Here is a 14,476-nt window from a genome sequence, read left to right as displayed (position 1 = left end):
CTTGACCTCATTTACATTCTATGTGTTAAGAAACTTTATTTTAATGAAAAAATAATACACATATGAACAAGAGCAAGAACAGAGAGAAGACAGGAACTTTTTAAATATAAAAAAAAAAACACATCAATTGCCCAATTTGGGATAAGAATAAATCTGAATCTGAATCTAAAAAAAAACACTATTTGATATGATTCCCTACATTTGATTACAAGCTCCCTGGTAGTGATGTTTTGCAATCCTTAAAATAAATCCATCTTGTTTCTCATTAAATTAAAATTGAACAAAACTAAAGGTTAAGCTGAAGATGAACATCGATGGTTTTTTGTTCCTGTTTTCTTGCGTTGAACTGACGACCTGTGATAGGCACGACCTTACAGGTAAGCCAATAAGCAATTAGTCGCATGATAAATTAAAATGAGCTCCATCATTTCCGATTTGATGATTATTAACAATATTTGAAGAGACATTTTTTTGCTCACTTTATAATGTCTTATTTATGGGTTTGGTTGTGTGTAGTTTTTTATCTCCCAGTTATTTACTGTTAGTTGTCGTGTTTCATATTGGATATTTAAAATAGTCTTCCAGTCTCAGTGTTAAGCGTTCTTCACATAGTTAAAGCTTATTTGTCTTAGAGAGGGGGAACTGCATGATTATGCCATTATCAACATATTAATTGAAACTGGTGTCAAAATGACCAGGTTTTTCTTTATTGCAATCATTTCTGGGACAAGACTAACCAGAGATTCTCAAAACCTCAGTTTGTGATCTGTGAAACCCTCAGTAAGCCTAATGAACCCAGATGCCCAAATGAATACTGTTAATATTAATATTTTTGCACATTTTGATGAAAAACAAAAAAAAAGTAGCGGAAAGAACCTCCCAGGCTTCTATTCTTAGCAAACGTCAGTGTGAGCAAAAGCACAAGCTACGCACTATTTACATTACCTCACCGCAGTCTGGCAGACGACACAGAGCAGCCGGCTACTGTAACCTTAATAGTAGCCGCAGCTGTAACTTACACATGCTTCACATTGTTACCCCCCCCTGGTAACAATGTGGGGGGTAAAACACGAGGTGCCGCAGGTTTTGCAGAAAACTCAATAAAAGCAGCAGAAGCCATGAATGGCAAGCGATTTTTTCATGACAGAAACCTCCCGGTTATTTTCCTCTCCGGGAGTTCAGCTTCACATATCGGCCGGGAAAACCGGCAGGCGCCTCACTCGGCAATTAAAAACAAAAAACAACAACAACAAGAGAAAAAAAAGCATGTCGCCACGGGGATCAGATTGTTTTATGTTTCATATTGAAACACTGAATAAAAGTAGACGGTGGTGGCACACTTATTGTGGATTTTTCGATTGACGGAGTATTGCGCGCGCACTCGGGAGGTGTAGCAGTGGATCGCAGCGGTGTAAATCTGACATTAATATGACAGAGGTTAACAAGCAGTCACAGAGTCTCAGATTGAACATTAGCATCTCGCCTGGCTGGTGACAGAGGGGGGCAATAAGGACTAACACCATTAACGCTCCTCCTTTCACTGGTCGCTCTATTAAAAAATAGGCAGCCGGAGAGGAGCCATCTTAAAAATTCCTTTTTTATGATGCTATTTAAAGTCACGACTGCTTGCTTTGAAGAAACTTTAATTACTTCATTTTCAGCAGATAATAAAACTAACAGGTTCATACATTTAGTGGGTGTTAGTTTTTTGGGGGGGGTTTGTGTAGTTTTTTTTTTTTTTTATCAGAAAATGAGCCTCATCAAAGCAGAAACTTTACGTGATCAAACCATCTTTGGTAAAGAGTACCAACATTAAAATTTCTAACACTCAAATTTCATCTGAGCTCTGTCTCACTGGCCAGACAGCGCACAAAAAGGCTCGATAAGCCAACATAGAATAATACAGCATCAGTGTTTGTTTCAAGGAATTTACTTTCAAAGTTCCAAATTAAAATAAAAAATATTGTATACATGCTGTAAAACTCAGTAACAAGCTGCTTCTAACTCTGCTTTGTGTCAAACTTAAATGTTTCAGATCAAACTACTTTTGAGATCAGACAAACTCCGATAACTTGAGTAATTCACAAAATACATTTTCCAAAATATTATTCCATTAACTGTCAAAAAAAAAATTAAAAAGTTAGTAGAACATGTCCGACAATATGACTAAAAGACTTTAAAAAAAAAAAAGGGAATACGTCATGCCCTGATCCACAGAAGTGAATTCTGGATTCTGCTTAACAGTGAAAAAAAAAAACAACAGTAAGCCAAAGAGCAGCAGGAAGTCCACCTCTGAATGGCTGAGACCAAACAAAATGAAGTTTTTGGATTGGCCTAGTCAAAGTTCAAATTTAAATTTGATGTACTATTCTGTGGCACGACCTTACGTGTCATTCATGCTAGAAATCCCTTTGAACGTGGCTGAATTAAAACAACTCTGCGAAGAAGAGATGGGGGTCACAGTTCCTTTATTGCACTGCAAACGTCTTGTTGTTAGTGACTGCACATGAATCATGGGTTCATTAGATTTTTTTTTTTTGCCTAATAACATAAATAACTAAACGAAAACTTAAACTTGCATTTTCTTTTATTCTTGACATTTATTTGACAATGAGACAAAAAAAAAAGTGAAAACAGAAGAATTTTGGAAAGGCGCAAACTCTTACAGCCATATCTTTCTACATCTGTATCTATATAAAATGCATCTAACAATATGACTCCTCTATTTGTTACAACAAAATAATAGCTAAGTGTTTGCTTATACTGTCTGTCTTTGCTGTTCTGTGAACACAGAGAACTGCAATTTTGCTGCTGTTTGCACCTACAGAAGTCAAGCGTTAAAATAGACTCGATGCCCACTCTGCCGTAAAAGCGAGGCGTTCGGCTGCTTGTTAAATACACACTGTTAACTCCCCGAAGCAGCAGCGCTGTGTCGGGAGGCTGGTACCACGAACCCATCTATTTGATCCGGGTCTAGCAGAGAGAGGCGGGTTAATGGTCCAGAGACAGACGGGGACGTTCCGGCCGTACGTACACATTTACACAGGCGGGCCGTAGAGCTAAGCGGCGGCGGCCTGTCTGATACATCCCCGCGAGGTAGGTTTAATGCATGACTGCGCCAGGAAGCCGCCTTTAGGTCTAAACGCTGAAACTGAGCCGGCTGGGTTGATACACGGCCAACCCGAGGCTGTGAACGAAGACCGGCAGACGAGTCGTTTTAGTTTTAAAGTCTGATGACGCGATCAGAAATGCTTTGATCAACGTCTCCAGCTGCGGTACGGGAGGCCTTACCTTGAACCAAGAGGCGGGTGGTGTGAAGCACCTCTCCCTGGTCGCTGTACGCTCTGCACGTGTACGCCCCTCTGTCGTCTCTGGTGATGCCGAGAATGGTCAGGCTGCCGTCGTGTACCTTCAGGTCAGAAACAAAGGAGACGGCGTCAAGCTTCTTTTTGGTTTTCCAGGTATTTATGTGAGCTGTTTACGCTAAAGCAAACAATGCGGCGTACAGTAGAGTTGTTGCAGCTGATGTTAAGCAGAAGAGTCACTGGAGCTCATGATCAATAAAATATCTGAGTTTCTTGGGTGCAAGCGTTCCTCCAGATTCCACTAACGGGAGAGCTCCAGCTGTTATAAAACAGTTCATTGTAATTATGAAGAAAAGCCAGGTAAGCATCAGACGGTTTTGGGAGAAAGTTGTGGAGATGTGTGAAGGAGGGTTAGGTTTAGAGTTGAGATCGGGCCTATAGAAAATCCAACACGGAGTAAACAAGATACATATTTGAATTAAGCTTTCACAGCTTTCGTCTTTACACCATAATTTGAGTATGAAGTGCAACTTCTCCCACTTTTAGCTTTTGTTTAGCGTCTTCCAACTCCATTATGTTGCTGTTTGTAACCTCAGGGTTAGTCAAGTGCAGATCACCTGGGATGTGTGATTGATAGGAGTGGAGCTGCATGGCGAATTTGTTTTTCAGTCTAATGACCTTCTGCGTCTTCCTTTCTTTGCTCCCTCAACAGGGTAAGTTTCCTTCTCCTCAACTTAGACTACGTTCAGTCAGTTAACACAACTTTATGTCATGTTTTCATTCGGCTCTCTCTGTATCCTATGTTCCATACGCTTATTGAACGCGCCACAAAAGCCTGAGCTTTTTTTTTTTTAGCATGAATCTGGAGTGAAAATGACAGGGAACCAGAGGAGCTTATCAGAGGGAAGCGGCACCAGCTGAAGAAGAGAACAGGTAGAGCAGGATGAGGTGATAGATAACAGCTGTGCAGATATTAGGCTGACAGGCAGAGGAGAAGGTGAAAGAAAAACAGAAGGACGCAAAGAAGTAACTGCAAGGGTACAGAATAAATACTAATCTAAGACAACACAGGCAGGAGCACAAAGAGGCAAGAGTGATAAATAAATGAACAAACACAAAGAAATAAAACAAAATGCAGGAGCCAAGGAAATAAACTGCAAAGAAACAAACCCCAAAGTACAAACATCCTCATATCATGACGGCAACAACACAAACCGTTCATTTCTTCACAACGCTGCAGATTCTAAAGTGTCTAAAAGTTTCAGAAGAACAGAGATGTGAGAGGTTATTTTAAAGGAGGCTTTGGAGACGTGTTCGAGATGCATTCAGGCTGCGAAAGAGCGAGAGAGAGCCAGACTTTCAGCAGATCCCAGGAGAGCCGAGTAACTTCAGCTGTTTCGTGAGCTTTCGGCCTCCATCTGGAATAAAATAAAATCTGAGTTATAAGAATCTGTATCCTCTATCGAAGATAAATAGAGGCTCTCGTTTTAGTTGTGTTAGCTGCACTAATGCCAAAAACAGTTTAAAATAACTTCCTTAAAATATATATATTTTAAAAACTGTTTGACCCCTTTTATTAAGCCCATGGTTTGACAATTGCTTTTCTTTTTTTGTGGTGGGAATCAACATCATTACCTCTTGTTTGCCTTTAACATTTCTACCTTAAAGTGCGATTGCAGCATTCTGTAAGCCTGGAAACATCACAATCTGTTCCCAAGCAACCACCGCAATGAAGGAGCACATGAAACAAACCAAAGAGGCAAAAAAAAAAGAAGAAAAAGACAGAAAACGCTCATAAATTATGCAACAGGTTGCGAGAGATTCTGTCCATTCAAGTCACACACAGCTGTAGTGTGTCCATTCACGCGGCGCAGAGGGGGGAATCGGCGGCGCCTGCCGAATTATTCCCATTCATCCATCTCTCAAATGTTTGTCGGGCTACTGTTGGATGAACCAAAGCAGCTTTTAACTTCTGCGAGTCTGCTGGCAAACTGGATCGTCGTTTATCTTCAGCGAGGTAGCACTTTGTGTGGCGCTGCTGTAAGCTAGCGGCACACGTGTCGTGCCGAGTGCCGGGAGCGCTAACTAGTCGCTGGTGTGTTGTGAAGTATGACTCTGAGGCTTACGAGGCCATGTGCAGGAATCGAATTTGCGGGGAGCGATTGAAATTTTTCTACTTTCAATAAACCAATAAAAAAAATTTAAAAAACTAAATAGGTGAGATTAAAGTTCTGCTTGTAGAGTGGAATATTACTTTAATGTTGTCATGTTCAAGTCACAATTTGACATGAATGCATCCAGTGATAATATCCCTTTTAGCATGCTAGCATGCTAACCCATAATGTCACTGTATTGTAATACTGATTCGAAGCAGTTTTTATATTGTTCTTTTCTAAAATCTTTATTTACAAAAATTCCTTGTTCACTGTAATATTTTTTTTTTCAAATTCTCTAAATAATTTGAAGAAAAAAAGTGGAACTACTTTTTCCACTGAGAAGAGTGCTTATTTTCTGACTTGACTAAAGAAGCACATTCAATCTGCATGATACCGTAGCTAATGCTCTTTAGTCCCAGTTTCTTAGGACAATTTTCAACTTGTTCCTTCTAAAACTAGAAGGAACCACGATTGTTTGTAAATAAAGATTTTAGAAAAGAACAAAATAAAAACTGTTTCTACAACTAGAAGGAACAAGTTGAACTCAACCACAAACTAGAGCAAAACATTTTAAAGGGGCGGTATTATGTAAAATTGACTTTTTTGACCTTTATCTTCACTTTATCATGTTGTTCCTTCATCAAAAACATATGTGGTGTGCTGCTTTGATTTTTTCATGCATGTCTAAGAAATCCTTGAATCTCCAATGGCAACCATTCGGGGTGCCTAAATGCTTGCTCCTACAAAACATTACCCATTTCCTCAAAATAAAGTAATGAATTGTTGTGACGAGGTGCTGAAAGAGGAAAGAGTAGGAGCTTCTTAAAGAGACAGGGGCCCAATTTCAAGGCATCAAATTATGTAGTCAAATTTATTTTAAGTTATGTTTGTATATACAACAGTTTTATAATGTTGTATATATGTTGTATGTTTAAAATATAATATATGTGGTATAGTAACTTGATTGTGCTATAGAATGGCTGGAAAATACATAGTACCACCCCTTTAAATTAGAAATGCAAAATAGTCTTTTTTCTCTTATTTGTACTTCCATTTTATTTAAAATAACCAAAACATGATTACGTTTTGGTTCAATTTATGTATCCAAAATACAGATTAGCGTCTTACATGATTGACTTATAAAATCCACAGAGGGTCCTAATTTTTCAGGGCTCAAAGGTTTTCTATTTTGTTGGTCTAGAAAAATATTTTTTGCACAATTTCTAGCAATTGAAGACAAATCCAACAAACTCCGTTGCTTATTCTACACTGTATGTTTCAGTCTCCGAATAGAGAGTAAAAATAACAGCTTCTATTTTTTCACATTTACTGACACAACGTGCAGCCTTAAGCCACCGGGGATCCACTGTTATTTTCCAGTTTTCTTTGTTCTGTTTCAGAGAAGGCCTTATTGGCAGCTGTTCACTCCTTCCCAGCCTTCAAATTCAATGTCCTCTTTTTGTCTGTGCCCATAAAAAAAGGAGGATGCAGAGAGACTCCGACCCAGACTATCACATTCCTCCTTTTCTCCAGGATGTCTCTGTGGCTCTGCAGCCAGTCCAGTGAGCAAATATCCCCTCATGCTCAGTCTTTTTCTCTTTATACCAGAAGAGAACTTTCTCACATTTAAGGACAGACAAACTGGAAATGGGAAAGCATTGGGTAAAAGCTGTGAAATGTGTACAAGATCTCCTCCTTTTTAGCTCTACATGATTTTTTTTTCAATCTTTGGTTAATGTATTATTGATACGGAAAAGAAAGATTAATTATGCATCGGAACATTATCTAATCGTTTACTGAGGGAATGCTGTTAAGGGAGGCGGCTGGCAGGAGCAGAGCAGCAAAGTGAAAGAGAAGTGAACGAGGTCTTTTAACAGGCTGCCTGTGATCCTGTCACTTCGTGTACAGTGTACCCCGTGCGGGGAAGCGAGGAGCGCGTGCTCCCTGCAGCCGACTGGAATATCGATGACATGCAAGAATGTGAAGAGACGCTGCAAAGAGAGGCGGCACTCTGCTTCAAAAGTTGAAAAAATAGTGACGATCTGTTCTGTTCAAGCAGCTGGGTCCCCCCCCCACACACCACCTTTTTTCTTCTGTGCCTCAGTACCTTCACTTATGTTGATCAGACTGATACAGTGATGTGAAAAAGTCTTCAGTCGTCCGTTATTTCTTTCCGATGTGAGGCTGGCGTTCTTGTAACGTTTTGAAGTGGTTCTGATGAATGGGTTTGCGACCTGCAGACGTTTCGCTTTGGATGTCGGTGGCTTCTTTTCCTATCAGTCCAGCAAACAATTTTTTTTATTTTCGAAGGGCAATCAAGTAGTCGATAGTTTGTTAAATTCCAGATTTGATCACATTTTAGAGTGATGAAACTGTAAACGTCTTAAAATGAAACAACATTAACAAATCGAAACCTCTCTTTATGCTATTCTCCAAACCAGATATTAAGACGCACTTTTCTGACACACAAAAAAAACACATTATTTCTGTACATGGATGACGATCTCTGAAACAATGACAAAAAAGGAACGAAAAAAAACATAACAATGCAACAATGCATTCAGTTGAAACAACCAAAACACCGAGTGCCTTTAAATCAAGGCTGCTAACCAAGTTCTTTATTGTTGCCTTGGATTCATAATGGCGAGTAAATTGATTTATATATTTAATGTTTATTTGTTTCATGATGACATTTCATTAGCCTAATAGCATAATTACCTACATGTAAGTCCCATTTTACAAAATAGGACTTAGGCAGTTATGCTGTTAGGCTAATGATTTGACAAAACGTAATGTTTATTGCTGTTTAATAATAGGTTACTGTGTTATGTTTTATTCATTTTAAAGCAGATAAACTTGCTTCGGTTTGAAAATGTTGTCAAAATAAAGTTTCAAAACCCTACTACAGCAGTTAAAGTGTCAGGAATACGACAGACGGGTTGTGTTTAGAAAAGTGAGACTTTCAGCTTCTTCCATTCACTGACACTTTTTACATGACCACTACTGTTGCTTGTGAATATTTTCCTTGATTTTCTTCTTAATCATCGAGTAAATGATGAAGATCTTCCTATTATGTGTTTTTGGGTGTCCATGGTGTTATGCATAAGATCTGTGTTTGGCATGTAATGACATCACACTTTTGGTTGCTTCGTTTGTATATTTTTCTCCATTCTGACATAGAAATGAACATAATTATGACAATTATCATTATCATCCACAAGCCTGAATATAACTGAAAATGAAAAGTCGAAACCATAGTGCTTTGGATTTGATTTACACCTCTTATGATTTGAGCAGTCTGTACGTTCACACTTCACCCTTTTTATTTTTTCCCCCTATAGATAAACATAAATCCTGTCATGTATATTTTTTAGCACAACATGCTATCATGTTCTGATCTAAAAATGGAGAAGATTTGAAAAACAAAGAAGATGTTTCGAGACCTTCAGAAATCCCCAAATAATCATGATCAAAACCACTTTGGTTTGAAACCTTAGAATATATAACACGATTACTGACTTCAGCAGGAAGAAAGTGAAAATGACACATTTTATTTAACATGCAGCATCATGTGGCTGTAACGCATCATCACACTTCTGAGTCATCTGTATTTTAAGCGCCTTTGAATCGCTAACAGCGACGGCACGGAGCTGATGTTTATTGATGTTGCGTTGTGTGTTGCTGCGAGACTTTTTAAAAAAAAAAAAACAAATTTTATTAAATTTTTTCACAAATCAAACCACAGTGAAGCTGTGCCAGAAATATCCTGTCAGACATCAGACAACGGGGACGGTTTTGTTTTGTGTCTTTTTTCTTTCCCCTCACAGAAATAAAAATTCGACACCAGACAACAAAGAGGGTTGAGAAATGTGAGGCACGCTGCCAGTTGCTCTTCCCAATACATTGAAATGGATTCAGCGTGCGTGCGTGTGTGTGTGCGTGTGCGTGTGTGTGTGTGTGTGTGCGTGTGTGTGGGCATGTTCAATTTGGGGTGTTTTTAAGCACCGGAAACCAGGAATAAGATTGTGGTATAAATAATCTCTAGATTCTCCAGTAAAACAGCAGCATGATCTAATATTAGCCCGGATGAGATGTGGACCGTAATATACTTTCGGTACAGATGGGCTCAGTGGATGACGCCATCTGTGCACAAAGCCTTTCTGGATTTATGTGCACAATCATAAATCAGGGTTTTGGCTGTTCGTATACATACTTTTTTTTTTCTTCTTTTTTTCTCACCGAGTATTTTGAGTTGGTTGCAAGCTCCTCCCCTTCTCTGAGCCAGCTGATCATTGGTTTTGGGTTTCCCTGGGCAGAGCAGCTGAGCAGGGTGCTTCCCCCTTCCTTCGCCTCCACATACTGCTGCGGCGTCGCTGTGAATGAAGGTGGGGCTGTAGAGACAGAAAAAAAAAAACATGTACTTAAAGCCTGCATTTCATGTGTTTTAGTAAACACATGTAATGGTTTACTAAAACACTGTCATACTGGTTAACAGGTCAACTACTATCTAATGCGCTGCAAGACGCAGAGTTTAGTGCTTCCCCTCTATGTGAGGACCGATCACACCAGGATTATACTGGTTTTACGTTCCTTCAAAACCGTTGGGAGGTTCAGGGTTTTTCTCAACGAAAACAAGATCAAATTTGATTTGTTAGGGAGTTTTCTCATCTCATAGCCAACTTGGCTCGATTGGGGACCAAAAATGTGTAATTTGTTACATTTCCAGCTGTGCTGTGTCAAATGAACCAAAGCCTTTAAGAAAACCTGTTCTCCTCCTCGCCTGTGGTGGCGCTGAGCCACTGAAGGAAAACGACACAAGAACCTCTGAAGAAGAGACAGATCAACTTCTTTCTTCACAAAATGTAAACAAAACTGATTTGTAGGATTTCTCTGTTGTTGTTGGTGAAAGACCACAAGCTATTTCTCCTGCTAGCGCCAGACTCGGGTTTGTTTTGATTGTGTCTACCCAGAATGCCCTGCGCTTTAGTTCACTTCCTGCTTTTAGAGAGGTTTCCAGTCGGGCTTTTGTCTGTTTAATACTCCAAAATGTAATCCGTTTTATTAGAAGAAACAACTTCACATTTGTACAGCAAATACATTTGTCTTATTTTATCTTATCTGTGTCTAAAATCAAACCTGTAAAAAAAAGAGAAAGAAGCATTATTATCAATATCTTAACTTTCTTTTAGACTAGTTATAAAATAATCCTGGCTGTCGCTAAATAAAAAGTTACTAATTATGTGTTTTACCCATCTGATGTTTTCAGATTTCTAAATACAGTCAGTACCAGTGGCCTTTACTGAACAGGAAATGGCCCGGGAATGGGGAATCGAACCAAGGACTGTAGCCTGGCTACACGTTTGAGCCATCCAGTGCCTCTCGTTTTACACTTTATTGTTGTGTGTGTTATCCAGGAAACTCTTCTAAAAGATATTTTAATTTTCAAGCAGTTTTGAAATAAAGGCTAAATAAAATTTAACACACACTTACATAACCTCACCATAAAGCAGGCATGTTTAGGAGTTGACAAAAGTATTCAGAATATCTAAAGCGCCCAAAGCTTCACTTTCCTGAGTAAAGGTCACTGCTCATAATCCAATAATGAGAGAGAATCTAAGCAAAACTAGCATTAAAGCAGCAACATGGAACTTGCAGTATTTTAAAAATATTTAATTTTATTTTTTTACATATTTGCTAAAACTCACTGTCACCATGACAGTATAAAATGAAACGGATAATCTGTGAAAAAGCAGAAGAGCTCAAATTTTTCACAGATCATCTGTCTTATACTGTATTGTACTGACATGACATGGTGACAGTTTAGACAAATACGTTTAAAAAAACACTGTTTACATAAATGTACATACCGCAGCTTTAAGGGAAAAACTGTTCCAATCAAACTAATCCTGTTTGAAAAAGTGTTTACTCCTTAAACCTACTAAACTGCCATCAAGATTTGAATGCAAAGTTTGTGAATATAATTAGACTTGTGAAAACCCAAAAACTATTGGCTTATAAAGCTGCAGTATGTAACTTTTAAGAAAATAAGATTTATTTTTGTTTTTTTACATATTTGCTAAACTTATCACCATGTCGTGACAGTAACTGCTGTGATTTTTTTTGCAAACCACAATAGTAGCTCTATAAAGTAGTGGAGGAGCTTCACTTTTTCACAGATTATTTGTCATACGCCAAACTGTCACAATATGGTGACAGTTTTAACAAATGTTGGGGGGAAAAAAACACATTTTCTTAAAAGTTACATGCTGCAGCTTTAAGGTAGAGTTAAACAACCTTTTGCTAAAGATCCACTCAGGTGTTTTCACTTTTTCAAAATGATCAGAATGAAACCCAAACATTTCTCTGCAGTTCTTTTGTAACGTGTTTGTCTGTTTTTCAGTTGTTAACAGAGGGACAGCAGAGGTATGCAAAAGCAATTAGACCCTACAGTTGCTGCTCATAATGTCTGGTGATGTGACAGCCACCAGCTGCACGCCGGACATGGATCTGAGTGCATAACAATCCCACTTACATCCTTCCTATTTAGCAAAATAAAACACACACTTTGCACCATCGCTGTGCTTCCAACTGATGTTGCTGAGCTCCTTAAATAGCCGCCGCCACTGTGCTGCTAATCATTTCCTCGAGGCCACCAAACTGCAGCTCTTTCCTTTCTACATAACATTTCGATTATAAATAGTCCCACCGAGTTCAGTTAAATAAAAAAAATAAGAGCGCTTTGGTGAAAAATGGGTCAGCGCTTGCCGCTGGGAGTGCTGGCATGCTTCAGACTGCACACAAGCACCTGGCATGTAACAAACAAATTACCCAATTAGCACTTTAGACATCTGTCTGTCCGTACTGGCCTTTTGCTCTCTAACACCCAATACATTACATGATACAGTTGATTAAAAGAGATTCTTATAGAAAGTACCAGTGACGTATCCTTCACCCTTTGAAGATGATTGGTAGATAGCTGACAGAAACTGGTTTTAGGTTGTATAAATTTAGTTTTTGATCGATTCTCAAAGTGACTCTATGCTGCTGATAATTACGTCGTTTGATCGCCCCTCTACGCGCTGCGTGGAACAATTAGCTTCGTTTCCACTTTCCTCCAGGGAACAAGCGTCAGCTGACAGGAAGTAGCTGACAGGAAGTAGCTGACAAACGTGGCGTTGCTGTGACAGCAGCAGATACATCAGCCCACCTGGGAATTGTTTCACATCGTCAGCTGCAGCGCCGCACGTAGGAAGCGTCACCACGGACGGGGGGAAACATGGGAATTACACAAAATAAGAAGAAAAAAAAAAAAAGCAGCATCCTGCACAGTAAACCCCTGCCCTACTTACAGATGCTCTGCATCAATTATCCACATTAAAAAAATGCTTGAAGAAGTTATGCTCCTTCTGTTCGTCTCTGTAGACCAACATGGCACAACTTGTTCAAGAACTTTAAAGCGGTTTCACATCTCTTCAATCTCCTCGTACTCTTTTTTTTTCTGTCTTTTTTGTGCCCCTCAGAGAACGGAGCTCAAAAAGAGCAAATTCTTTATTGGTTTAACAATGTGAAGTTGAAATGCTTCAATATGAGAAGTAAAAAGCATTCAAGGACAAGTTCCTGTCTCAACTAAAACTGATGCAGTTCACAGAATTCAGAATATAATTGATTTTTAAAAATCTTTTACACAAATTCTTGACATGCTGGACACTTTAGCTAGACTAAGTAGCAAGCTATTTTACTAAATAGCTAGCTAGTCTAGCTACTTTAATTAGACAAGCTAAATTTGTAGTTGGTTAAAGATGCTACTCTAGTTAGACAAGCTAAACTTGTTGTAGCTACTTTAGCAAAGCTGGCTAAAGCAGCTAAACTAGCTAGAGTAGCTATTGCAGAACAGGACACTTTCTTATTCGATTACAAGCTAAACTTGTAGTTTTTACTTTCGCTACTCTCTGGCTAAAGTAGTTAGACAAGCTCAAGTAGCTATTACAAAACGGGATAATTTTTTCTTAATTACTCGATTGACGGGCCAGAATAATCACTAAATTACTCGATTACTAAACAATGATCTTCAACAGCCCTAGATGAGTGTATGTGAGCCTCTGGTCAGAACTGTACTCATTTTATTGGATATTTATGATTTTAATTCCATGCATCAGTAAAAGTAAATCAATGTGCGAAACAAGAAGAAAAATGAAAGAAACGATAGAGGACCTTAAAGGTCAGCAACAAACGAGGTTCAGTCCGAGACCCGAATGCCAAATTATTACTCACTAAGTGGCGCGGTTGCGAGATTTCATTAATGATGTTTTCAGGCGACTTCACAAAGTAGCAAGAAGGAGGAAGACGCGGTGGATGAAAGAAAGAACGATGAGACAAAGAAGTGCCGGAGGACAGAGACGGAGCGAGAGAGACTGGCCTCAGTGTCTCTTCCGGGCACAAGGCCTTGCCATCTGACACCTGCCACTGAGCGGGCATGGAGTCCCTGTCCGCTTGGCAGGAAGTCGGCGCCCACAAACAGGAACACAAAGGAGGAGTTCATGCAAATACCAACGGCCAGAGGAAACGAGTGTCCTTTAATGTCTGCTGGGGCCGGGCGAAGACGCCACCTGCTCCACCTCAAAGACTCCCATTTAGAGGACTACAACGACTCAGCTCCCCCGTTAGATGTTTCAAATACTGAACCAGCTTTCAAATTGTGACAAATGAGTTCATATCAGTCCTGCTGCTGCACCTCAAAGAGTTGGGAGCTTGTTGCGAATATTAACGAGGCGGTTACAGAGACGCAGTTTGCTCAAACAACCAGACATCGACACAAACGCGCCCACAGATGCTCTCGAACCTCCCAAAACGGCACAAAAGGAGCGCGGCGCAACATGACCCATTCAGCCAATTCAACCAGCAAACACAGATTTCCTATTAAAGCGGAGGGTAATTCATAGCGGGCAGCAGGGTAACGCGCAGGAAGAAACCCCCCATTATGTTCTGCCTTTATTACAGCCATTTATACAGATCAGC

The 14,476-nt window shown here is 39.5% G+C and overlaps 1 protein-coding gene across 6 annotated transcripts in view; it reads right to left on the bottom strand.

Annotated features, from left to right (window-relative positions):
• igsf9b (immunoglobulin superfamily member 9B) overlaps nt 1–14,476 on the bottom strand; it is an 81,380-nt gene that overhangs the window by 31,190 nt on the left and 35,714 nt on the right. For all 6 annotated transcript variants that reach the window (XM_023351728.1, XM_023351730.1, XM_023351729.1 and 3 more), the window contains exons 4-5: nt 9,701–9,852; nt 3,292–3,409 (exon numbers count right to left, since the gene is read on the bottom strand). In XM_023351728.1, the coding sequence (XP_023207496.1) occupies nt 3,292–3,409; nt 9,701–9,852 (270 nt within the window). The remainder of the gene's footprint in view (nt 1–3,291; nt 3,410–9,700; nt 9,853–14,476) is intronic.

This window comes from Xiphophorus maculatus, chromosome 18, assembly GCF_002775205.1.
Source record: "Xiphophorus maculatus strain JP 163 A chromosome 18, X_maculatus-5.0-male, whole genome shotgun sequence".
NCBI lineage: Eukaryota > Metazoa > Chordata > Actinopteri > Cyprinodontiformes > Poeciliidae > Xiphophorus > Xiphophorus maculatus.
The sequence above is the reverse complement of the archived record's forward strand: the minus strand, read 5'-3'. Positions and strand labels throughout refer to the sequence as shown.